This window comes from Tinamus guttatus, unplaced genomic scaffold (assembly GCF_059628265.1).
Source record: "Tinamus guttatus ecotype Peru unplaced genomic scaffold, ASM5962826v1 Tinamus_guttatus_pri_ptg000473l, whole genome shotgun sequence".
In the NCBI taxonomy this organism is placed as follows: Eukaryota; Metazoa; Chordata; class Aves; order Tinamiformes; family Tinamidae; genus Tinamus; species Tinamus guttatus.
In genome coordinates, this window is record NW_028289007.1 from 1,593,977 (window position 1) to 1,620,887 (window position 26,911).

At 38.1% G+C, this 26,911-nt stretch overlaps 1 protein-coding gene across 1 annotated transcript in view; it reads left to right on the forward strand.

The window, feature by feature from the left end:
* The first annotated feature begins 324 nt into the window (after positions 1–324).
* Positions 325–26,911, forward strand: part of PRKN (parkin RBR E3 ubiquitin protein ligase) — a 541,751-nt gene continuing 515,164 nt past the window's right edge. The window contains exons 1-2 of the mRNA XM_088532999.1: positions 325–334; positions 1,320–1,483. Of these exons, the coding sequence (XP_088389125.1) occupies positions 325–334; positions 1,320–1,483 (174 nt within the window). The remainder of the gene's footprint in view (positions 335–1,319; positions 1,484–26,911) is intronic.

A 26,911-nucleotide genomic window follows, 5' to 3' on the forward strand; every position in this document is an offset into this window, starting at 1 on the left:
GAATATCAAAATCTGAGTGACAGATGTAGAATTGCAAATATTTGCAGCCTTCTCTGTTTAGTGAAGCAATGACAGTGTTCTTATCAGCTGTATTCAAATGCTTTTAAAACACTTGCCAACCTTTGAGTGCTCAGGTAGACTTTGCACTTGAAAAATCCTAAGTATCCCATTTCCAGTTAAAAAAATATCCACTTATTTCTCTAAACTGTAAAAATACTTTTGAGCTTCTGTCTGTCTCAAATTCAAAAGCGTAACATCTTCAGCTAAAACACTGCACTGGCAATGAAAAGTAAGGCTTTAAGCAGAGCGGTTTTTACTGGGGGCATGGTGGCAGGTACCACTCTCTGCTTTTGGCGTTGTTTTATGTTGTCTTTTTACTAATTCCTTAATTTCCTGCATGTGGGGCTGTGGGTTGAAGCGATCGCCTGGGCTCACTGTTCACGCAGTCTCCGTGCTGGGTATGGCACAGTGAGGTTTCTCCTGGCTGTCTCCTCCGCTCTGCTGCCTGGGGGCTCCAAGAGCACCTCCAGGCCCCTCGCGACAGGCAGCTCCCATGCCTGGAGAGCGGCTGCTCAGCAGGCATTTTGCCAAGCGTCTCCGGATGGATAACCCAGTCGCTGCAGCTCTCCAAATGATACGGCTGGTGCAGCGGTGACTTCTTGCACCGAGGATGTGTGCCAGTGGGAGTTATGCGCTGCAGATATTAGTGAGTTCTGAAAAACACCACCTCCAAAGAGAACGCCCTCAAACGCTTGTGCGAGCCTATGATTTGTGCCTCTGTCATTATTTCCTGTAGAATTAGAACAGTAGGAAACCAGTTTGTGTGATGGCGTTTTCATGGGTAGCAAGGAATTGTTCTTGCTTGTATTTAGTGCATCTCAGCTCCAGAAAAGGCCTCGCTTTCCAGAACTTTTGTTCTGTGTAGCAGGCCAGAAGCTCAAGGGGCGCAGAAACTGTGTTCCCCACTCCTGCTAACGTGGAGGCAGAGTAGAAAATCTACAGTGCCAATTAGTGGTTACTTAGGCTCTTGCCGAGCTAGGTCTCTCTTTTGATGCTAACTGTTCTTGGTGTGATTTATAGCACTGTCAAGGGGAAACACATGTTTTTCTTTGTTTATTGGTCACTAACTGTTCAGCGATGGGAAATCCCACATGGTTCTCCTTTCGGAATGATGTATTGCAGTATTAATAGTTTTTTCTCTTAAAATAATAAGAGCTATTATGCCTGCAACCTGGGGCTGCGAAGCCTCTCTTCTGTCGCTTTAATGTAGATGCGTCCCAAGAAATTCTCACATTAAAAGGTGTTTTGTTCTCGGCCAGTGTTTGTCAGGTTCAACTCCAGCCACGGCTTCCCGGTGGAGGTGGCTTCGGACAGCAGCATCCTGCAGCTCAAGGAGGCGGTTGCCAGGCGACAGGGAGTTCCAGCTGACCAGCTGCGTGTGATTTTTGCAGGGAAGGAGCTCGGGAATGACTTGACGCTGCAGGTAAGGCTCCCTTGGTGGTTTCGCTTCTGGACGGCTGCCAGATCAACTGCTTCTGCCTCTAACGCTGGCAATCTGACATTCATGCCTGAGATCTAATAGAATAAATAGTGCCTGGGGATTCCTTGAACTTTACTCCACACTGCTTCATTAATTCTGACCTTCTTAATTATGCATTAAAACAGCAAGCAGGAAGGATAAGGGAAGAGGGAGAATATGAGAGAGAGCGCACCAGAGAGAAAGCTGTGCTTGGTGAATAAATGTTTACTGACTACAGAAGCAAGCTCTGCACAATTTCTGTATCTGTTCAATTTCTATCTTACTTATTCCATTTGAATCTTAATGAAGAAGGATGTGAATAAATGGCTCCAGATCAGGCTGCACAGTCATCACATTTTGCAGAATTTGTAACCCAATTGTGACCCCTGGAGGATAGTTTGAGGCGGCGGTTGCCGCCACTCGCGCTGCGCTGAGCGCACGCGTGTGGGAGCAGCACCAGGCCGAGCGAGCGCGGGAGACGCTCTCCAGAGCACAGCCCTTGTAACAGCCCGGGCCAGGAGCGCGAGGAGGCCGTGGGACAGCGAGCGGCTGTGAGCTGGGAGCTGAATTTCAGCTCCTGGAGATTAAATAAGAGTCCCGTTAAGCTAAAACGCCAAGGGGTGCTCATTTATGGTGAGCAGTAGTAAGCATGGAAATACAAGTTCAAGGATCTCTTCTTTGCTGCTGTATTTATTACTGTTACCCGTGCTGCCACAGCTGCTGTCATCGATATATTTCTCTTCTACTTTGTGAATAATGTATATGGGTTTGGGAGTGAACTTAGGGCACAGCATAAGATCGCAGTGCACTAAGATAGGGCAGAGCTTTAAGGTATATGGTGAACTTGAGGAAACATGTCCACTGGCCTTGTAACAGAGAGCAAATAGTGACTTACTGAAATTGCTGTCCTTTTGCACTGGTATCAAAAAATTGCAGACACAATTTTATGGTGGTTCAGGTGGTTATATAAAAGGTCCCCGACAGGCTAAACTATTTCATATTAATTGGCCATCATGATTGAGAAGTATTGCTGGTTTTAGTACAGCTGCTAAGTTTGGGTGCTGAAAGACACTACTGTGTTGATATTCTACCAGTTTCCCTTTGTGTATGATATTTATTGCATTGCAAAATGTTTTAGGAGTTTAAGAGCAAAAAAGAAACCACAGAAATGCAAAGTGTTGTCATTCTTCAATATATTACCTGTGGATAGTGTTGATGCACATATTCACTAGGCATGAACTGCTTTTATTTGTATATGATTTTGTTCATATATTTTTAGGAATAATGTGAATTGTAAAAGCTGTCAGCTGCTAGGTCCTAGACTTGGATGTCTTTCGGAAGCTCCTTAAACTCCCTAGCATTTCCTGGAATGCTGTAGCTAGTAGCGTAACTACCACTTTGTTACAGGATGAAACACAGACTTTTTATTTGAGCCCAAAATCACACCTATAATCAAGTTAGTGTGTGTTTGTGTGAAATGAGGAACTTTTCCTGTGTCATATCAAGAGACAGAAGGAATTCCAGAGCCACGTAATGATCTATATGTACATACATGCTGGCAAAGTGCAAATGACAATATCACAAATTAGAACTTTGAATTACTTTTTTATCCCTAGTGGTACTAGTAGAGCTGTAACTCACTTGGACCTACGCTGCTACAATGTACATGGCTCATATGAGAGGGCAAGCATTGTGCCTCTTACCTCGGTTCCTTTCTGGTACAGGCCTGAGTCTCAAAATCCTGATATCTTTGCTTTCAAGTACTAGGCAGGAGCTTTTCTCCCCTTAGTTTCCTCATGCTGAGGACAGGGTCTTCTAACTCTTGGCTCGTAGACCTAGGAGGGAATGTTTCCCTAAGATGACGTCTCCAGTGAAGTCTGCTGATTTCAAGTCTGACTTCATATGCGATGCCAAAAACCTCTCTCTGAGGGCTGTATGTGCTGACCCTTGCTGTCAAGAGTGGAAAAGTTGAGCATGTTCCAGCGGGTTACAGAAGCCTAAAAAAAGTAACTGGAGAAGTTATGGCTGCTTCTGTTCTAATGGAAACTGGCCATGTCTATATTCAAACCAGGCTGTGTGACATCTCTGCTCCAGGAAGGCCTGCCATCCTAATTCCTGAAGATTCAATCTGGGGTACTTGGTTAAGCCTATTGAATAAGGGGTTATTTAACTCTACTGTGGTTAGAAACATTTTAATCTCTGTAGACATTCAGAAAGGAGTAGCCTATCAACCTTTTCCTTTGCATTCTTCTCTCAGCTGGCTGAATATGAAAGTTTGGAGAAATGAAGGAAAAAAAGGGAGAGGAAGAGATTTCATTTTAAGTCTGCCTTGATCCTGACCTTATAGTTTATGGATTTGGAGCTCTACTTTTGCCTTTTTACCTTTGTGCTTTGCTTTGCTAGGGGCTTTGTAAAGGGTTTAACAGTGCATTTTCTGGCATCTAATGAATTGGATATTTCCTCTGGGCTTCCTTCTTAGTACTTAATCCCACTTCTCTTCAACTCCTCTCTGAGGAGGGCAGCTCCTTCAGTGTTTGAAGACACTTCTGCACTGATACAATCAAGGCAGCTCTCCTTGAAATGCTTTCTGCGTTAAAGATTCAAAGACAAAGTTGGTCCCATGAACAAGACATCTGTCTCATGTCTTAATTGTCTAAGGAAAAACTCTTGTGCCTTATGCTTCTAGGTCAATTAGTAGGAAAATAGGAAATGCCTGGGGTTGCTTCTTGATTTCCATAGTAGCAGGCTTAGACTTAAGGGCCACAAGAATGTTTTGGGTGGCACATACTGTCTTTTTCTAGTGCTGGTTATTTCTACAGTTGGTCAAACGTAGAATCTTTATGGTTGGAAAAGATGTTTGAGATCAAGTCCAACCAAAAGCCTCTTAACACCCTACCTGTTAAACCAGGTCCTTAAGTTCCTCGTCTACACATATGATGCTCCCCCAAGTATTCACCTATCTCAGTGTGCATCAAGAAACAAGGACTCTCTGTCTTTCTGCCTTTCCTCCCTCTGTCCTTGTTTTGGGGACTGTCTATTTTGGTTTCCCTTGAAGCCAAATTACATTGATGTCTCTGCTAAAGTATCAGCACTAGTTAAAGCATTCCAATTCAAACCAGGTCATTTTCCTGCTTCTCCTTGTAATGTTTCAGGATAGTTTTCACTATAATTTAGCAGGAAATAGTGCTAGTTCTGGACTTATTAAAATAGATCCTTCTTAAAGTGCCTTTGAAGTACTAAAGAGAAACAAAAGCTGGAGAGGCATCTTGGGTTTCAGTAATTTAACCTTGGCTCAGTCTCTTACAAAAGATGGCGGGACATCTCTTTATCAAGAACTAGTCACTTCCTGGAGTTCTGCACTTCTGTTAAAATAAGTGTCATTCTTCTCCTTCATGTGAGCACTGGATGTGCCATCAAATGCCTTGGGAGATAAAAGGCAATCTGTTCTTAACTGTATTTTCCTATTCTAGAAAGACACAAGTCATGGCCACAGCAGTTTTGCTTTAATATCTGTTCTGCTGCTGTGCAACTCCACAGCCTTCATATACCTCACATCTAAGACAAAAAAAAAAAAAAAGACTTTGATTTGTACATGTAAATTGTCTAATTTGTTTAATTCATTTCACTAGAATAACATAATTACCCTGCATAGCCAAGCCAGTCAACAACATTTTTGTTAGCGCACTGGGCCTAAGCCCATTGCTTTGATTCTTTCCCTTCTAAAGTGCATAGGAAAAGCTGCTTCGGATGGTATAATTCATAATTCTGCATTAAAGTATCTTAAATACTGCAATGCTTAATATTATCAACAATTTATCAATTTTATTTTTATTCTTGATATTTAATTGAATGTATTCTATTCTGCTTCTGTGTTTGTAGGGTTTTTTTTTTTTTTTTTCCTCCTGTCATATTAGTGTGCATATCGTCCTTGTAGAAACTGAGAAATTAGGCAGCATTGAGAAATATTATAGAGTCTGGGATATCTGAGTTCCTGTGTAAGGCAGTTTGGTGCTTTTGACCTGAGATGGTAAAGCTTGTGTGCTGGTGAAATACTAACTGGTGGCATTTGTACTGCGTCTATAATTGAAGAATAAAGTTCACATACAAGAAAATGAACTAGCTTTTGTTTTCTGGACCAAATCATATTCATGCAAACTGAAAAGATGCAGTACAGATTAGCACACAGCTGAAATTATTCATCTGTGGTACACTGGGAGAATTTGGAGTTTGGAGAAGAGTTGATAGTATTGCAGATTATGGGACATGGGAAAAGCTGAGATAATTACAGGAGAATCGGGTTGGGATATAGGAAATATTCCAGGATACTAAACTTTATTGGATCCATAGCTCACTGAACAATTAGATTTGGCTTCACAACTACTTAGTGTTACAAAATATAAGTAAGAATACGAAAGCTGCATTTTTTGAAGAGAAAATTTTAATGGTAGCTGGAATCTATATAAAAAGAAATGAGGCTACAATGGGCAGACATTAAAGAGATGGAGGGAAGTGCCAAGCTGAGGTTTGAGTGAGTAGTATCACATCAACAGCAGCACTTCTGTCCTTCTCTCCCTCTTTTTTTTTTTTTAATTGAAATGTGTGGAGATATTAAATTTGGTATTTCAGGTAGGTGTTTTGTCCAGAAAGATCAAAAGATCAACAGTGATTCCGCAGTGCACAAGGAAGATCAATATGTTGGCTAGTGACTAAGGGGCAAGTGGTGAAATTAGAAAATGCAAAGGAAATGGTAATTTAAATACTAGTCACTGGGTGAAAAATGAGACCTGCAAAATTTGGATCTCATGAGAAGGGTTTGGAGCAATAATCTGCTTCCTAAAAGCAAATGGTATCACTTTAAGAGTGCTAAATATTCTGAAGAATGAAGAGCAGCTCCCTGCTGATTACAGTTCACTTTGGAATGAATAGAAGTAATTAATGAACACTGAAAATAGGAATTCTTTCAGGAGGCTGTCATGAGTGTATGAGAACAGTGGTAAAATCTTTTCCTTGTCAATCATAAGGACAAAAAAGAACAGAATCATAGTAGATTCACCAGAGGAATAAAGAGGAAGTAGCTGAGGATCTGGAACACTGAAATGTTGTAATCTTCTTGCTTAGGAAAATATTGTCCTTGCCTCAAAGAACGGCAGAATTTGTTAACAAGGTTCAAAATATGTAGTATTTCTTGATGCCTGTATTTGCTCAATGCAGCTAATTTGTAATTTACTACTGGTAATAATAGCAGCAGTGTAGCATTAGTGTAGGCTCTCCCTTTCTCAGAGAAATCAAAATCCCTCTGTTTGAGGAAGCTCTTTGCAAACAATTTGTAAGAGATATTCCCTGCCTTGCAGAGCTTATAGTGTAAATGAATAAAGCAGACAAATGCTATAATGTGAATCAGTATCCTGGCTAGTTCAAAGTCGGTAGCAAAACAGAATAAAGTTTTCTCTTTCCCAGTCTGGTACCATTTCTTTTAGATAGTGTTTTCCTGTATCAGGTAAGCATAGAAAATAGTGTTTTGAAACAGGGGAAAAAAAAAAAGAAAGGCTAAACAGGACTTTTTAACTTTAACACCATGCAGCACTGAGACAGTTTCCAAATCGGAGCTGGCTCCAGCCTGGAGTTTAGGCTCCAGCAATGGACCATAGGTTTCAAGTGAATTTGCCTTAGGCTGCACCCATCCATATAGGTGTACTGCTGAAATCGTGCATAAATTCAAGAAATAAATAGGCAGGACTAAGAAATATTATTAAATGCTGATGTATGAAGTGGTGTGTGCAACTGAAAACATGTAAGAAATACCATCACTAGAGAAAGATGTAGTGAAAAAAGGGCATTGTAAATAATGTTAATGTGCTGCAGTTTCTCAGTGGTTTGGAAAGAGCACTTCATTGCACAACCCTCGTGGAATAGTGATGTTAGACGTCAATACAGAGAGCAGCTGGTTCCACTGAGAGCACTGCCCGCCCCTACTGTGTGGAAAGCCCAATGCCAGCTCAATGCCACAAACACCTTGTGGCAAGGGACCTCCATTTATATATCTTTCACACTTGAAGTATGAAAATAGGAGACATCCTGCTGAGTTGCTCTCACTAACAACAATCAACTTGTTCAACAGAAATAGCATTTAGCTTTATTGAAGAAAGACTCCCATGTACATAAATCTGTGGCATCTTTTTTATTCTCAAAGCACAGCTCAAGTATAATGAAGTTCTAATACTTCCTTCTTTTTAGTTTACTGAAGGCTCCAGAGATAAGTTGGTGACACGAGAGCAAAGTTTGTCCCTAACTTACACAAAACAAACCACCACCACCACAAAACACCTTTAACTAGAGTCATGAACTACTATAGGTATTTTGATATACGCAAGAAGAAATGCCTTCTGTTACATCCTACAGTTTGATGGATAGGTTACCAAATCACTCTGAGGATCACCTGGGATGTTTAGCAATATTGGAGGATATAGAACACAGCTGATGCAAGATTTACATCCTTAAATACTGTTTGGAGGGACTTGTTTGAAGATATCCTGAATCAAACATCCTAGGTGGAATTCAGAGATTAAAAAAATAAATGTGTGTGTAAGTCAATATTTTTGCCAATATTGGATTAATCTGTGGATTCTTTTTCACTCGAAGAGCTGAGAGGTATATTGTACTTCAAATCATTAAAAAAAAAAATTATGCAATATTTCAGTAATAAGGAAGTCGAGATGCCATCTGTGTTGACACGTAATAGGTATATGAAAAAAGTAGATAATGGCACAGCTCCCTTGTGTTCTTTTGACAGCTTCAGCCTTGCTCGGTGTGAGAATAGAGATGCTCAGTGCTGAATAAATTTTTCCACAAATTTTTTTGGGAGGTGGATGGATGCTCTTTGCCAATAAGGAATATGCAAAATAACTACCTAGGTGCATTTTGAAATAAAGTCATGGTTACATCCAACACAAAGCTACAGATTTTCCACCTCTATTTAAGAGTATACATTGCCTATGCATTGTTTTAGCAGATCAAGATCTTAATGTATTAATAAATTACAACTTTGAACCTAGTAACATGCCTCTCTTCGTTAAGCGCATTGCTGTTTTCTGTATGCTAAGCTTTCCTTGATCTAGGGGACTATGAGAAAGATCCACAACTACAGTGAAATAAGAAATAAGCTTCTAGGAGTTTGATAACTCCAGAAAGTTAAGGAGGCTTCCTGACTCTCGGTACTTCTGAATGCTCTGCATAGCCCTCTTGCAATCACTTCCAAATTTCTGAATGTGAGTTTCTTTTGTTTTCTATTTTTGTTGATAGTTTCAGTAAGCTGGGAAACTATTGAAATAATTCCCATGGCAACTATGGTTGTTATTACTTTGTACATGAGAACAGGCACAGGCAGCAGATTTTTATTTATTTATTTTTTACTTAATTTATTTTGTGCAACTAAAATTCAGCACACTGAACCATTTCTGGAAGAGCAGTGGCTTCATGAAATACTATTTACAGCAAATACAGTGTGTTGATTAAACTCCTGTAAACCACTAGAATTCTTCAAAGCATATGTAAGGATTCAAAATGAAAATGTTTTGGAAAATGTACAAATATTGGATATGTGTTTGCCTTATACCTGGTTGCTTGTGTTGGATAGAAACTTGTTGCATCTTTTTTTCCTCCTCGTGAGCATAATCTGAATCATATGGTGACCATCGTGCTGTTAAATTTCTGGTTCTGAACCTGGTTTAGAGGGCAGGAAGGAGAAATAGTATGGGATGAAACTTCACTGGTGGCAGGAAGTAGCAACTTAGGCGATTGTAAATCACGGCAGCAAAAGAAAGGTCAGCCCACATCTCTCTTTTATCACATTTCAAAATGACTGATAAAGTATTTAGCCTATTGCACACCATTAACAAAAGTTATAGGCAAATTTGCAGAAGTTCAAGGGGAGGAGAGATTTTTCATCCTTTTTTTTTCCTCCATTTTCCTCAGAAGAGAAGCATCATATTATGGTGGTAGACAAAATTCATAAAGAAGGATCAAAAGTGATTATGTATTTTCTAATTCACAACAAACAATAATTGAAAAATACTTGAATCGTGTTGAAAACAGCAAGTATAGTATGGACTTTACACATGAAAATACAGGATTAAGAAATGGGAAATAGGGGCTGAATATCTATGAATTATTAAACAGTAAAAACTGTCTCTGGGAAGCTCGTTTGATGCTACAATGGGCAACAAATAATGGATTGAGCCCAGATCTTAAAGAAGCAAAACTGACTGGGAGAGGCTGAAGTGGAGACAGAAAAAAAGATCACTTGAGCTATAGGAACCTACTAAAAGCAGTAGAAGTGAGGAAAACGCTAAACAATTTACCTGAGAATAGGGTTGGAAATCGGATTGAATGGGAACAGGAGGAACACCCACACTTCTATTGATGGGGATGCAGCATCTTACACGCTAGCTGTGTGGTGGTGCTCTACTGGACTCAAGAGGTGTGCACACATGTTTGTGCAAGACAGAATGCTGGTTCCAGGAAAGACAGTGGCAAAGCTTGCACCAAACCAAAGGAGCCAACATTTTACCTGAAATAAGAAACAAAGCTTAATATGGATATGAAGAAAGTGAAAAACATTTCATTTCTTGAACACATACTCTTGCTGAATTTTATTTAGTCTAGAAGAGGCAAAATTGTATATCTATATGGTCCTGCTCATTACTGAGGATTTCTGTTTTGTTTTTTTAAAGCAGTTCATATTCATTTCTTCAACAGACTTTTCAAATAAGTAGAAAAAGCTTCTAGGAATTATACATTTATGGAGGCTCTAATGAAATTTTGTGTAAGAAATTATACGACTACTTTTGCCTCAATAACTTGTCATAAAATAATTGGCTTTTTTTTAGTCTTCAAATGCAGTTGCTGTCTGATACAGATGATCTGTTTCTGTATTACCTCTTGACCTCCTTGTTTTCTAATCTTGTCTCTAATCAAGAAGCTGATAGATCTGTAGGTCTCTGTATGACAGGAGCATATTCTGTAGGTAGGGAAGGGGGCCGTGTGGGAAATCTGGGGGGAACTGGCTCATCCCAGACAGCGGTTTTCTGGGCAGAAATACAGTCAGATCCTCTTGTGAGAAAGACCTCAAAAGGGCAAGTTTGGTTGAGGTCCTATATCTGAATGTGTAGTTTGTCCCTTAGACATACTAAGTATTCAGGCTTTTTTGTTTTTCTTGTGTCCTGTTTTGAATCTTATGCCTGATAGCATAACTCATTACTTTGTATGTATAGGTCTGCTAATGTCAGATTATTTCAGGTAATTTTAAGAATCTATGTAAATATTGGCAGTTTTTTAGTTGTTGAGGTTACACTTGTCATGAAAAGACATGTAAGCAATAGCAAAGTTTGTTGCTTAATGTGAGAAGCAATATAAAAATGTGATACCTAAAATGAAACATCTTTAGCTTCAAAAACATTTCCAAAGCAGTTTTTTTCCCATTAACTATTTGACATAAAAAAGCATTATGGAGACATATAAAAGTTTTATTGTCACACATTTGGGATGCATGATACAACATAGCTCTCTGACTTTGTGATTTGTTTCTTATAAAGATCATCTTACATTATTCAATAAAATATTTTTATCATATTAACTTTTTTCTTTTTTAAAAATATTTTATCCATGTGTATCTTTTGCAGTATGCAGCATTTTATCAGTGCAAAACAGATAAGTTTATGTAGGTATATTTAAGTGCAGAAAAATATCAGCTTCTTTTCTATTTTGCTAATTTTATTTAACCTTTACTCCAGCATTATTTTCATTACCCTAGGCAGCAGTTTTGGATCTCTATTCGCCTTTTAATATTATAAGCAGTATGTTCTTAGGCAATATGCAGCTTAAGGACATGGAATTTAAGAATAGTTTCATGAAGGGATAAATCAATCCAATTTTAAAATATCTTAATGGTTCTATTAGAGTTTTACTATAAAATGCCTTAATGTACTATGGTTGATGATAAATATGTTAAAATGACTGGATATATGCAATTGGAAACCTTATTTTTATCACAAGTTTTCTATTGTTTTTAATGAATCATGAGAACAGTAGAAGCTTTGTCTGAAAGTATTAAGTGATTCAGGTTTATAATTACTGGAACTTTTTTTCTGGCCACAAGTCTTAGCAGAAACATCTCAGTTTTCTCCAGCAAAATAAACTCTGATTAAATATGGTCTCGTCACAGGAAGACTTTCAGTACATTTCACTACGACAAACGTGGAGGAAAAGTGCAGCCAAACAGTAGATTAACTGGGCAGAAGAAAGCAGCATAGAAAAGTTTACATCATGCTGATGTAAACACTGCAAGGCAGAATGCTAGAAGGCTTGAGGATTGTGGGAATCTCAAATAGAAGGGGTTCAGGTGTAGACCTCAAAGAGTTCAGAGAGGATTATGTTCTTTATTGCTTGTATGGCATTTAATGACTATTAGAAAGATTACGTGAGGAACCAAAAATAAAAATAATAATTAAAAAAAAAATCTAGGTACCATCAGCAAGGTTTGCAAAGCACCTGAGGTTGTCCCACTAGGCAGGAAAGCCCTAGACCTGGTGGTAGGTTAAGATATATTAAAAATGATCGGAAAAGTAGCAAGAAAACTTAAGGAACTGGTTTGCAAAAATACGTAAATTGAGCAACCACTGTTCATTATATGTTTAAATGATCATTATTAATTCAAGTTCTATTGCAAATATTCATCATTTTTAATTTTCAGTGATTAGTGGGATTGGAAATATTCAAAGCATTTAAAATAATTTGCAATGTAATTGTACTTAGGGAGAATATAGAGAACTATATCAAAGCCCTAACATTTAAAATAAAGGTAAGTCTATTGTCTTGGAAATAATAATTTAGGAAATATTCCAGTTTCTGGAGGGTAGGGAAATTGAGCGAAGTAACATCTAACTGTATTGGTACCTCGAATGTATGCCTGCCATGATTTATGCACCTGCTTTTCAGAGGACCGTGCTGTAAATGCCATTCTTCATCACTGCAGACATAATGAAAGCAGCATCCCTAGAAGTGTTGACTTCCGATGGGATTCATTGCAGATCTCATTCACTTAAGTGAATGCAAATGCAAGTTCCCCCTTCTGCTTCTCTGAAGGATTGATGCGTTTCTGACTGGTGCGTCACAGTGTCAGCCTTGAGAAACAAATGGAGGAAGATCGACACCGAATGAGTTCATATCTCAAAAAGCCATGGGATTTAATCTGCTTGTGTCTCTTGGTGTATATATGTCAGTTGTAAAGTAGTCTGTTGAATTACTTACCTTCTGACATAATTCAAATCTCTCAGAAATGGTATTTTTCTATCGAAAAGAACGATTGACTTTGCAAGGCCCCTGTGGGCTATAGAAAACATTGAAAAAACTACTGTCGATAAATAAATTTAATAGAGAACGCGAGAGAGATTTCTTAGATCCTTTTATAGAAACTTTAGTGTGTTTTGTTCTTCCACTGTTTTAGGAGACATGCCAGCTTCCTTGTAGGGTAGCGAGATATACTGTGCATTTATAATTAAAGCTAACTGGAGCTAAATTGAGCTTTTCTAGCAGCACAGAGCAGGGTAGGCGCTAGCTCAAGGTAAAGCCTGCGTCAACAGTTTTGACACCACGCTGTACTGGAGACTCGGTCATCGCTAGAGTTTCTAGGTACTGTTTACATGAAAGGAGTTAGAAATTAAAAAGGAGAGGATTTGAGAGGGAAGCCAACCCTGCTTAATGTGCAGGAGAAAAGGTTTGCTTTTTGAGGCTTGTTTTGTCACTGGGCACTTTGAAACCTCGTTGCGGCAGCACCGTTCAGTCCCCTTCAGAGCAGCATCGGCCGGCCGCCGCCACAGGAGGCACAGCGGGCAAGGCCTTGTTGCGGATGCGTTTTGAGTCATGTCCCTGCTTCGCTACACCTCAGGGAAGTGGCTGATATATTTTATTGCTCCTGTAACTCTCTAATCCTCCCAGCTGTCTAACTACATGTAGTTTTGAAGAGCAGTATTGCCATTTCTTGAGCAAATAAGATGAAAGAAACAAATTATTTGGCTGGGTCAGACTGGCAAGGTACTTATGTAGATCCAGTGGAGTTTTTGAGAAGAGATTGTGTTTCTGAAAATGTATTTGATAATTTTTTTTATCTTGGTTTCAATGCAATAGAAAGCAATTTTGGAGTAATTTGGCTGTATTGGTGGGTGTTCACTTCCATCCTTCCATCCCGGAGTGTGGACTTGCAGGTTTTGAGCTGCAAGAGATGCTGGTAACCTGCTGTTATGAGTTAAAACGAACACGTACAACAGAGCCCATGTTATTGCTTTTGCATGTTGGTTGACTGTCATGCTTTTAATACCATTGTCACTGAATAGAAGGTTCAGTTCTAAAAAGAAGATGCACTCTGGCTGCTGCAGGTGTTCTTTCTATGGAAGCTGACTGAAGCTGGTCTGAACTAAACCCCTCTGCAATGCCCACGTGGATGTCATTAGTTGCTTCATTCTGCCGCTTTGCTCATGCTGGGCAGTAAAACTCACTGACACAGGTGACCATTTGTCAGTGAGAGCTGCATGCAGAGGACAGCTTGTCATCTTCAACATCCTGTTTCTCAAAAGTTTCAGGAGAACTTTGAGGAGAGGTGAGATCAATATGGTATATTTTGTAGTCAAAACCCCTCTTCGAGCCACCTTGATTCTTTTGCTATTGTTTTTGCTATTCTTCTCCTATTGTTTTTAAAACTTAGGGCTTCCACTTGTATTCCATACATGCATGTTGAATCAACATTCACGCTCATTCAAAAATCAGTATCAAATTGCAAAACTGGGAGGAATAAGCCTGCAAAAATATATAATACATGGTCTAATGTTCCAGGTGTCTATTGTAAGGAGTAGTTAAATGACAGAGTAAATGTTCAGGTGTTATTTTAGAAAAATATTTCCTAAATGTATTTTAATCAACTGCATATAACATGGAGAAGCCTCTGTATTTTTGTGTGTGTGAGAATAACTTAAAATATGTATTTTTTTTAAAAAAACAAGCATCTTATGCTGTTATTGCAAAAAAAAAAAAAAAAAAAAAAAAAAAACCCTTTTATTAGTCTTATTTGGACTGTTAATTCAATATTTTCAGGCTGCCCAATTTCACAAGTACCAGAAGTTTGCACAGAGAAATAACTGTTGGTTTATTAATTGCACAGCAGTTAAGAAAGCAGAAAATGTATAGCAAAGTATTGCAGAAAAATGTGGTGCATAGATTTATATGATAGGGATTTAATTATGACTGCAGTTTTATGTAATTATTATAGATGGTAACTCTTAATTTATGGTTTTATTTTCAAGATGCCATACTTTCAAAATGATTCCTTTGTGTTTCCACGTAGGCATAATTTTTGAGACTTTGTTGTGTGGAGAGAAGAGGTTCATTTGAATATTATGGTTATCTCATAAGTTTCTTTACCACAAGCAGTTTTTACTTTCTGTACAGCCTGCACTTATTGGCTGTGCAATATAGTTATAACTTTCTAGAAAGTAAGGTGTTTGTTGGCAGGTGTGTGGTTTTTTATTTTCCTATCTGCCAGTAGAATTTAGCCTCAAAGCAACTGTTTCCCTTGGCATGTTGCAAGCATCTGGAAGATTTGGGCAGAGAACTAGCATTGCAAGTTGCTAAGTTTTCCTGGTGCTTTTATCCTTAGTAGGTTCTTTTATCCATAGTAGGTGCTTATCTTAGCAGCACCTCTTAGATAGTCTTCAAATTTTCAATAACTTGGCAATACGTAGCAAAGCTGTCCACATGCTAGCCAGGATGGTTGAACAGTTTTTTTTCTTTGTTTTGTTTTGTGGTGGTTTTTTCTTTTTGCCAGACAGTTCCATTCAACTGCAAAATAATATGCATGAATTACAGTGACTATAGAAAAAGAAAATAAATGGGAGAAATTGGTGACCTGCTAGTCAATAGCTCTGCTTGACAGAAATGCCTTTGAAGGAGGGAGTTAGCAACAATATAGTACAACTTACTAGGCAAAAAATATTTATAAATAAAATAACTTTTTTAAAAAACATCAATTTCACTGGGAGTCTGATATTTGAGAATTCTTTTAGAACACAGAAAACCAGCATTCCTTAAAGTAACTGCTTTCCTGTGGTCTCACTGGCAATATTAACATGGGATGAGGGAGGAGAAAGGCAATTTTAGGCTAAATAATATTTTTGTTTTTTGTTTAAGGATTCCTTATGTATTACAAGTTATAGTAAAATTATGTATTACAAGTTATAGTAAAATTAAGCTTTGTGGTTTTTTTTGGTTTGAATTCATGTTTTAGAAGCTAATGCTGAACAAGTTCTAAATGAGCAGGGCAGAGCTTTTAGGTCAGAGTTGCTTTGCTGAAATTGGAAGCAGTTATTTCCACATGTTTCTCTTACATGATGATTTTCAATTACTAACGATTTTCAAGACAAGAAGATATGGAATTAAACTAGAATATAGTATTCAGTCTTATTCTAAGGCAAGTCAAAATGCTTGCCAGGAAATTTTATCATTTTATCTCCAGGTTTTTTAACACAGCTGAGCACCACGTGCACTAAATCTCTGTGTTCTCCTGACTTAAGTAACATGGAATTATTTGGGAACAGCTATGTTTGCCCAAATATTTCTCCAAACTAAAGATGTAACAGTACGGGGCCATGGTATTTCAGAATAAGTATATCCAGATGGAGAATAACTCAGGAATACCGTGAACTCCTATTCCTTAGCACTGAGCCATCAGACACTTTGTTACTCTGTCAAAGCAGCACAGTTAGAGCCAGTCAGCAGGATAGTGGACAGGATAGAGACACTCCTCCCTTCCCGGCCATGTAGGACCTGGGAACATCCAACATACGTACCTTAGGGACAAAACTGTTGCTACAAGTATGGAGTGGAAAAGAAAAGGCAAACTTTATATGTGTATTTATATATACGTACACAGTAGAACACGTTGCCTTTGTAATCTGCAATGCGTAATAGCTGGTAGTATATCTTGCCTTCTAACTACAAGCATCAAATTCAGAAGAAATCTTAATTTAATGAAGTTGATATACACTTAAATAGAATTAATTGGGTGAAAAATGTGTGTGTGTTTTGCTTGAAAGGTCATTTATTTCCAAATAAGACTCCAAGCTGATTGACAGTTTCTGGACATAACACAATTTTCTTCTAGCCAATTTCAGGGTCCTGTGAGCTAATAATGTTTCAATATGTTTTGCTGCAAATTTCTAATGCATAAGAACACTGACTGTGTAAATGCCAGGGAACGACTAATTCACCAAATATGTGAAATTCATGAAATATAAATGATCCTGCGTGTTTTGGTTTCAAAAAAAAAAAAAAAGTAATTTCTTGCTGTATGTTTGTTTGACTCCTGAACTAATAAATTTTAGCTAAATTGCTGAATTTCGTATTTTCTCCATCACCCAACTGTTTTCCATTTGGAGAAATTCCAGAATTGCTCATAATATTTCCCATCTTCATTTTCAGTGTGTGATGTATTGCTTTTCAGCTAGCTACTAACACATAAAACTTAGTAAGTTCACACAAATTCTCAACCCCAAGTTGGGAAAATATTTTCATAACTTACAGTTCTTATTCCTTCTGAAACTTTTGAAGACACTGTTGGAAGATGGATGCTGGAAGTGTTAGACAGTTTTTTTTTTTTTTAACATCCATTTATTGATGCACAGGAGCAAAGAGATATACAGACATCAGGAAACCTTTGAACAGCCTACAGTACCATCTGGTTACTGTGAGTTGTACTCTATTATAATGTTCTGAGGATATATATACACACCTAAGTCCTGCATTATTGCATGTCAAATTCATTATTTAAATTTTAGCTGACATCTGTATCAGACAATGCCAAACAGCAGCAGTTCACTATGCATTTCCTATAGCGATGCTCTACGTGTTCTCAGCAAGATGGTTCACTACAGCCTGTCCACTTGTGAACAACATTAGCAGGCTGCAGGTGGTTCTGCAAGAGCATGGGCCTAACTTCTAAGGTTGCATGTGAGGTTGGTCTCAAAGTCAAGTTCAAGGACATGTTCAAACTTTTGCAAGGATGTTCGTCAGACTTGGTGGGTCTTTTCTACTTATTCAGCTAGAATCACACCTTCTCTATTGCTAAGTTTCTTTAAAGTGCAGATTTCAGAACTGTTGTCTTAATTTCAGTCTACAAGCCAGTAAATTTCAACGTCTTTCTCTGATCTTTCCTTATGCTTCTTTCTTTTGTCTTTATTTGTGAAGAGATATGTGAAAGTAACCCCCATGTTATTGTCCTGTGCAGAGTCATTCATTCATTCAGCTCTTTCTTTTAAGCCCAACTATATTCACTCCCTGCTAGTTGTCCGAAATTGCTTTTGGTTTGCATATTCCAAAAAGGAGAGAGACATTTTAAACATAGAAAAAAGTACTATGTAAGTAAGAGGAAATAAGGGAACCACACTGTCTTTTGCTGTGTAAAGCTGTGTTTGTCCAATTCCGATATACTGTGACCTACTTAAGATGGAAGGAGATCTTGTATTGTGGATTTATTGCAATGACCTAGAGTTGGTTATGTTCACCTGTTTCAGACTGCCATTACTCATTTTAGAACAGTTTTGGCTACCATTTGGAACTTTCAATAAATCAAATTAAAACTGATAAGGAAAACTGAATTATAATCCTAGGAAGAGCGTTCAGAAGTTCCTTTTCAAAACCTGCCTCTAGGGTTTTTGTTTGGTTTGCTTTTTAAAATGCAGTTTGTTCTGTCCATTTCTTTAATTATCGTTGGCATTACTTGTGGTCTAAAGAGCAGGCAGGCAATTTGTGCCTTAGATTTGGGTAGAAAAGTGTAAGAACATCACAAATTACTTCATAATAGACTTCACGTGCTGTTGTCTCTGGTGAGACCCTGGAAGCAGGTCTGTTCCTGAAGTGAGGTGTTCGTGGAAAGCAGCGTCATTTATTACAGTCATTTACCATTTGATTTTCCCAAACGAAGATGTTCCCGTAACGATGTCTACAATGTGGTAGACGTTCCCTACTATTTCCATGGTCTTTTCAGTCTCTAAGTGCATTGGCAATAACATTTCATTATGTACTTCATGAACATTTTGCATTTCAAAGGACTTATAAAAATGATCAGCAGTAGCCTGGAACCAGGACTCGTTATGAATGTTTCAACCAGATAACCAGCTTCGTTACATAACAATGTGTAATTACATGAAGAGACAGCTCTGATGGACTCTTTAAAGCATTGAAGCAGACACAGTAAATCAAATGGTGAATGCTCTGCACATTTGTTTTGAGATTTTAATGTGTAGCAATCTTCAGCTGAAACATCTGCTATAATGAACTTGACATTTGCACTAATGACAGCATCAGTTTACTTAATGTCCTGCATTAAATTTGCTTCCCCAAAGAGTTGTCCTTTTTCAAAGGGGAGGGTGAATTTGCTATTTGTGTTTTCAGAAACAGCGAAACCAGCTTTGTAACTGCGTAGCTGGTGATTTGCAAAGGGGCTGAACTTTGGAAAATGGAAGAGGAAGCAGCAATTTGCCCATGAAGGGTTGGCTAAGGATAAATATTCCAGATTTGGTGCTGATGTAGCAAACCAGTAAATCCAGGGAGCAGTGATGCATAGAAGCAATTAATGAAGACTGAATCCAGTTCCTAGGCTATGGAGTGATTGGATTTTTGTTGTTGTTGTTTTGTTTTGTTTTTTAATGAAATTTGGACGCATTTTGGGATAGGTTGTTTGTTATGAATGTGACAAAAGATTTAATTCTATTCCTAATAAAAATGTAAGCTGCTTGTTTTGAAGTTTCTGCTAGATAGTGATATAAAACTTACTTTAGTTAGCTAGAAAGAAAAGGAATAAGCAATTCACTGTCCTAGAGGGAAAAAAAAAAGAAAAAGAAAAAAAAAAGGACTGAAGTTCTTATTTAACACAATTATATCTTTAGTTAACTATTTTTCCTTAATCCTTTTTTTTTGTATGTAAAAGAATCTCTGCAATTAAAAATAAAATATCCATGTTAAGTAAGTGCAACAAAAAGATCTTACTTACTGAGGTGTCTTCTGTATCTGCAGAGGACTGACTGATATGCAATACAGCCCTGAATGTAAAACAACAGAACAGTGAGGTTTTGCTTAACAGGAAAACCTTTTTATTTGCATTTCCATTATGTTTTGGATAGTAATACAGTTAATCGCAACATGATGCATCTTAGCAAGATGCGATGAGACCAGAGACTTACGCCATTCTATAATACCACTTTTAAAACTCATTTAAGCTGAAATAACAATTTAGCCTTGTAGTGACTATTTTAGTCATGGCTGATTTTTGCTAATAAAGGCATGAAAATGTAAACTAAATATAGCCTTAATTTTCTGGATGACTGAACATGCCATAGGGTTAGAGCTCGTGATATTAGTGAATTTCTTGGATCAGTTTCTTGTTCCTTTTCAGTTAAATATTTTCATTGCAGGCATTTGCTTAGAACTAATGACCGTGCAGGTCCTCACAGCAGCACTGCAGCTTAGAAGCCAACCACTCCCCTTCCAGAACATGCAAAACTTGAAAAGCAAGAGGCACATTTTGTTGCTAACCCCGTTTCATTTCAGGTCTCCATTATCTTTGTTATACTGCAGTTTCTGCAGATTATCTTGGAGGGGTTAAGGTCACAAGTAATAGCACTGAGAGTTTGTGAGATGTTTTGAAACATCTAAATTATGATGATGATTTGGTGTTTTCAAAGTGTCTTCGTCCATGTACATTAATACCTCCTGCTATTCTTATTAATTACATTCATGCCAGTCATATATAAATAATTCATCTCCTTTTTGCTCCATTATTCCCTCAAATTTATGTATGTTTATACAATTTACATTTTATTCAGATTTGTGTTAAAGGAATGTAACTTTGGTTGCAAAGTCAAGTGCTTGCAAATTAAGTAAGGCATCTTTATGACTGTCAGCCCACCATTAATTCAGCCACCTCTTGCATTCATATGGTGGGCTGAATGAGGTCCTGTGGAAAAAAAAAAAAAAAAAAAAGGAGTATCCAGCTGGGTAATTAAAATTTTTATTGCAATGAATATATACAAATATAGTGAGGGTAGAATAATATTTACTGCAGCTGGGGAAGCCTGGCATTTCCCAGCTTGTCAGTGCTTGAATTTGGCATCTGAGTGTGCTTGTAGTGTAGATTGTTGTGGACTGTTCCTTAGTCAGAAGGAGCCAGAAGTAGAGGCTGCTCCTGCTCCCAGCCTGTGTCCAGGGCTGTGGATTTCTGCAGGGTTGGGCTGCTCAAGCTGAGTTATAATCAAGGGAAAATGGAATCACTTGACAGGCGAGTTTAATTAGGTTCCATGTTCACTTACGTAGTGTGTCAGAGGAATATTTTTTGATGTGTAGAGGCCTTTCTCCTACAAAAATAGGAGTCTGTTTCTCAGTGTGTAGGGACTTAACAGGAAATGAAGAAACACTGTTTGCAACTCAAGTGGAAAAAAAAACATAAAAAACATAAAGGAAGGATGCACAGTCACTGGCACTGGGGTTTGGAAGTATAAGTTAATTCTTTCCAAATTCATTTACAGTATTTTTTTTTCTTAATCGGCTTCATTGTATGCAGAGCGATTAATTCCTGGCTTATAGATAAGAGAAAGCAACAAAGGAGACAGTTCCATCTGTAAAATAAGAAATGATTCAGTAGTGGTACTGATGCAAGATAATTGAGTATTATTGTGCATATTTTTTCCTAAAAATCGAGAATAATAAATGTTATTAGAGCTACCATAAGTTGTTTCTGTGAGTGAAGGTGTGTGAGTAGAAGTTCTGTAGGAATGCTAGCTGTTGAAACATTTATTTCACATGCAAAAGAGAAGTGTTCTGAGAAGAAAACAGAAGATATGTACTTCATGTAATTCATCCTGGAGTGATGAATGATCTGGATTCCTAAGGAGGCCAATTGCTAGCGCTCTCATTTTGCCTTGGACATTCTCATATCGCCTTCGTTTGGCACAGTCTTTTCTTCTGAGTTGTGCTTTTTGATTCCCTTCCCATTTAGCATTTTTAAGCCATAACTAGCGCATTGACTAATCTCCCAGAACACATGCACTAAGCATTGCTCTGCTTTTAGAAAGTTGCTGGCACATTTGTGTAGGTTAAAATGTGGAAAGTATTACAGGCACAGCAGCAGTGCCAGCGAAATCCTGATGGAGACACACATCTTGGTAAAGGAAAATCATTTATTTACTGATATTTGATTCAGAAAATTGTTTTACTATTACCTCTTCAGAAGGTTTTTTCTCAATATAAGGCACCTCTGTATGTTCATTAGAACTCTTCTAGGGCTTATAAATCTTGACAAACTCAGATTTGTTTCTCCTTCATCCATAAGGATTTGGACAACAAACTTCTGGCAAAAGGACTACTGCCACTCTGTTTTACACTATATTTGTAGTTTTACAAACTACTGCAGTTGTTTTTCTTTTTATGGGAGAAGCTGTCAAAAGCAGGAAAATTATGCATTAGCAGGCACATCTGAACAGCTTTCAATCACTGTGTGCATTTGTGACTATAGCTAAATAATAGCAAAGGTGAAGCCTGCTGGACTGGTGGGTTCAAATCTATGAATGAAGTGAAAGAAGCAAGAAAAATGTTTGAAAAAAAAATTCACAGTCTGTGCATTTTCATTAACCTAGGTTGTCTTCTGTAAATATTTGCGTACTGTGGACTATCTAGTAAAATGCAACCAGTAGAAACCATCCATGCTAGCAGGAATCATCTGGCAATATTGCTTCTGCAAACTCTGTTCTGCCAGAGGAGACCAAAGCAGACTCTGCTTGCGTCCCAACTGTGCTCAAGTCCCATGATTCCAAGAACAACAAAGATTTGGGAATAACTCTTCAAGTGTATGGAGCTGGACACGTTCAAAGGTTCCATTTACTTCTCACTTTAGTAATAAGTCTTTTTTTCTTGCCTATTTTTTTAAATCAATGATTCACTCTGTAATCTTCTGTATCTAAAATACAAAATGGCAGTTTCTTCTACAAGAAAGAAGGAAGGTGCAGTATGAAGAAAACAATTTGAGAGAAATTTTCAGCTACATTATTTCACCTAGTAGGCCATATTTTGCATGCCCTCTAAAATAAGTAAAATGTTAAAAAATTAACATATTAAATTATGAATCTTGTGTTCTCCATCTCTTTTCTTTCTATTCTTCATTGTACCTGGAGTTGCATCCTATTCACATCCATGCCAAATGTAACGTGGTGTAAGAGGGACATTTTCATTATATAATCTGAATTTTAAAAATCATCTGACTTTTTAGCAAGTTAATAGATAGCACTGGTTTGTGTTATCATTGTTCCTCAATAAACTATTTCTTACTTGTCAGGCCAAGTTCCTTTTCCAGAGGCAATGATGGCAACTGCTTTGTCACTCACCTTTTACTAGCTTTCCTTCAAGAGGATTTTTCAGTAAGCAATTCTGTAAAGCAAACTTATTTACAGCATAAGCACCTTCTCCCCATTACGATTACTGTGATTCTAAACCTATATGCAAGGCACGAAATACTTTTATTCATTGCAACTCTTTGTAATAAACTACTTTTACGACTGCAAAATATGATACTGCCAAAGTTATGGAAGATAAAAAATTTCAAAGATGGGGTTTAAAAAACTGGAAGACAGATTAGATACTTTTGCCATGAAGCACACTTTTTTTAAATCTTTACTGTTGTGATGGTCCAAAAAAGAATGAAGTGCTAACAGCTGGTGACGTTAAAGCAAATGAACCAGTTAGTCACTGTGTTTCCCACCACTCGTAATTAACATATACCTGCATATTTGAGGAAATTCTGAACATTCAAGAGCAAACAAGAGAATTGAGCTAGCATAAGTGGATGGCATTTGTAAAAGATCAGAAAGATCAGAGTCATTAATGGCAGTCTTCCATTTGTATAACTCAGCATCAGTTTTGGAGATAGGAATCTTTATCTGATTAGAAATGAAAAAAATGAACCATTTTTATGCTTAGCGTATGTAAAAGTGTATTTTTTTGACTGCTTTACTTCTCCAGCTTTTGATTATTTACTAGAAACCTCTAGCAAGAAGAATTAATTTGCTGTGATCTTTAATGCTTTAAAACAGCAACTTAACAGCTGCCGTTTGATATAATGGAAACACTGAACATTTCTGTAGGAGCCGTTTTATTCGCAGATATCAGAGTGCGCTTTGCCAAGATGCACAAACATTGAAACAAGGTATATGAGGAGGCCACGCGTTTAGGCCGGACTTGTGGCTGTGTCCCAAGAGCACGTCTGTAGGGATACCGGGGCCAGGAGGAAAGAGAGGAGGAGATGGACTAGGACAAATATATAGTGCCTGTTGTCCCTCAAAGTGAACTCAGCCATCCTCTGGGAGACCTGAGGCAATGGGAGGATGTGAAGGTCTCTTCGGGCTTCTGCGCGCGCCTCCAGCGCGGTGCCTCATACTCAGTGCTTGCCGCTGTGGCCATGTGCTCCCTGGCTCCTGGGCTTCAGTTTGTTTTCTACAGCAGCCCACTAGCTGTGTCTCTCTGCTGCCTCTTTCTTTTCAGCTCTTTCCTAAGTTCCTTGCTCCTTTATCTCCCAGTTAATTTGCCATGGGTCATTGTTAGTTGGAGCTTTACACTTCAAGGCCCTTTCTGTTTGTGGTCAGGTATGCAGAGTGTTTTATTCCAACAACTGGTGGTTGCTCCTGTTTTGACCTAGGATTTAATGCAGTTGGAGGAGAGGAGAATTACTTTGCCAGCATAAATTTGCTGTGACAGCAGATCTTTACTATGGTATCCTGCTTTAATTGGAAAAATGAAATTAAGCTCCATCTTTGTGTGTGTGATGGAGAAGCCAATTTCTAACACTTAAAAATCTGGCTTAATAAAAGCAGCTGTTAAGGAAATGCTAAAACAGAGAGAGTTATCACCAAATTTCATCGTGGCATGCGTGAGCTTCTCTCTGTGCAGGCTTTGCTGAGTTATCAGTAACACTGGCTGAAAATGGCCCGCAAATAACTTCCAAAGGCTCCAAGAAGGACAGAACTGGGCAAAGATGTTTAAGTGATATTGCACTCAGCTTGTTTCCTTTGCTTCCCTATGGTGATGCAATGTGCTGATGAAGACAACCGCAGTTCACTTTCTCAGTGGCTCCAAGTTACTTAAATGTTAGTGAGTACTAAAATTGGAAGAGAAGTCTTCTGTTCAAAAGCCTGTCACAAGAGTGGTTCCTAAGATGAAGAGGACATACCTTGTCAAAGACAATTTATAAAACTTTTCAGAGTGTTTGTCGTGGTCATTACAACTGTGTGTCCTTTGGAAACCTGAAAGGAAGTCTTATGAATTAACTTGCCTTTCCTTACTTTTTCACTTGCATTTAAAGAAGCTCCTTTAGATCTCAGGCCCATGTTTGGAAGAGAGGACCAAACAGCCTTAGAAGGAGGCTTTGGTGCATCTAGATGAGAAACTAAGATGAAGAAGGGCTAAAAAATTTTGTAGTTCTCATCAATCAGTATTATAGTAGTGCTAGGATCAGAATTTGCCTTACAGGTTATTTCTTAAGCTCTGAGAAAGAGGGGTTAGATACAACAGCACTGAATGGATCATCAGGTTGGATGCACTTTAAGAGACAGAATTAGGGGAAAAAAAAAAAAAAAAAACTCCTTTTACTATGCAAAAACCACTCCGGTTCCCAGCCCACCACAGTAATCTCATTTACACAAGAAATTTCTTTCTAGATCAGTAGAAAAATTATTTCCGCAAACACTTCATAGAAACTAGTATGCTTGTACAGCTTCAGTTTTATCAAAGTCTCTGATGCAAGCTTAGCTCTAAAGTATCTGATAGTCCTATTTAGACCTTCTTTTCCTCTTTAGCAGTCAATGGATACTTGACTTTATGTTTTATTTTTCTAACTTACGTTGTTTTATGTGTACTGTTTAGAAACAATCGAATAACTCCAACTTAATTATACCAGATCTTACTGCTGCTTTATGTATGTTAATGAAATTCAGTTAACATGAGATTATCTTGCCCTTTAATCCGTACTTGAAAAAATAATTTGTTTACAGTAGCATCAAGAGTCAGCATGAATATGGACCTCGACATTTGAAACTGAGTTTAAAAATATTTATAATTTATACATGCTTTTTTTCTTCCAGTAAATTTTGTTGTAAATGAATTAGTTTTTATTTTTAAGAACATTTGAAATTTAATTTTTCCAGCTATCAAGCATTAGACACTTGATTAGCTTAAACTAAGAGGATTCAAGCAAAATTCTTCATGCATGATTTTCGGCTTCAAGTAAGATGTAATAGAATAAAATAGATGTTAATTAAATACCTCTGGTGCTTGATGACACTATCACATTATCCAAAATACTTCCAATACTCTTTCCCCCCAAATTAGTGCCTGAGACAGTGTCCTACAGAATTTAATTCTCCTTTTGTTGCCTGGTCTTGCAAAATTTTATGCCCTTGAAATTGTAATATATACTGCCGTAAGCTTTTGAATTAAAAGAAGACTATTAAGTTGCCAATACAATGGCAATTAAAGGCTGGAAAATGCAGTACTCAGGACAGTATTCGGCATAGTGTTTTTTTCTCTCAGAAAAAAAACAATCCTAAAAGGCTTTTTGAGCTCATTTTATTGAGCTCAAACTTTGCAAAATCATGGGTTGTTTGGAGAAGTTGGCCTTTTGTTTTTTTTCTGGGCAATATGGGAATGTTTATGAGTGATAAGAGACAGCTACACCAGTGTGCAAAACACCCATCTGGCTACCCTAGAACTGATGAGAGTTCTGTTGAGTTAATATCTTCAGTGGTGGAATTTTTTGGTAGTTTCTCTCACATAAACTAGTAATGTCGTCTCAGATAAACAAATAATGTCGAGCGGTTCCCTAAAAAATCCTTGTGTGAGTGAAGCAGGGCTGGGATGTTTCCCTACCCATTACCAAGTTGTGATCATCAAGGAAGCAGAAGTTTCTTCTGTCGGTGTTAGATTGGGTGGATCTCAATGAGGCACCTCAATGAGGTTAGCGTGAACCACGTGTTTTTACATTATGATTGTGGTTTGAGGTCTTTTCTTTTTCATGTTTTTAATTCGTCCTGAAGAGCGCGCACAGCCCTCCCCTCAGTGAATCTTGCAGGCAGCCTGTTTAGCTGAGCCATGTCCTGGAGAAAAACGCTGAGGCAGAGCCGCGGAGCTGCCCCGCGGCCGCCTTCCCGCCGCAGCCGGCAGGCGCGTTCCCGGCTGTGGAAGAATTGTGGAAGAACGTTTTCACACCGGCGCGCAGCGGTGCCTCCACGCTGGCTCCCGGGGGCGGTTATCGCT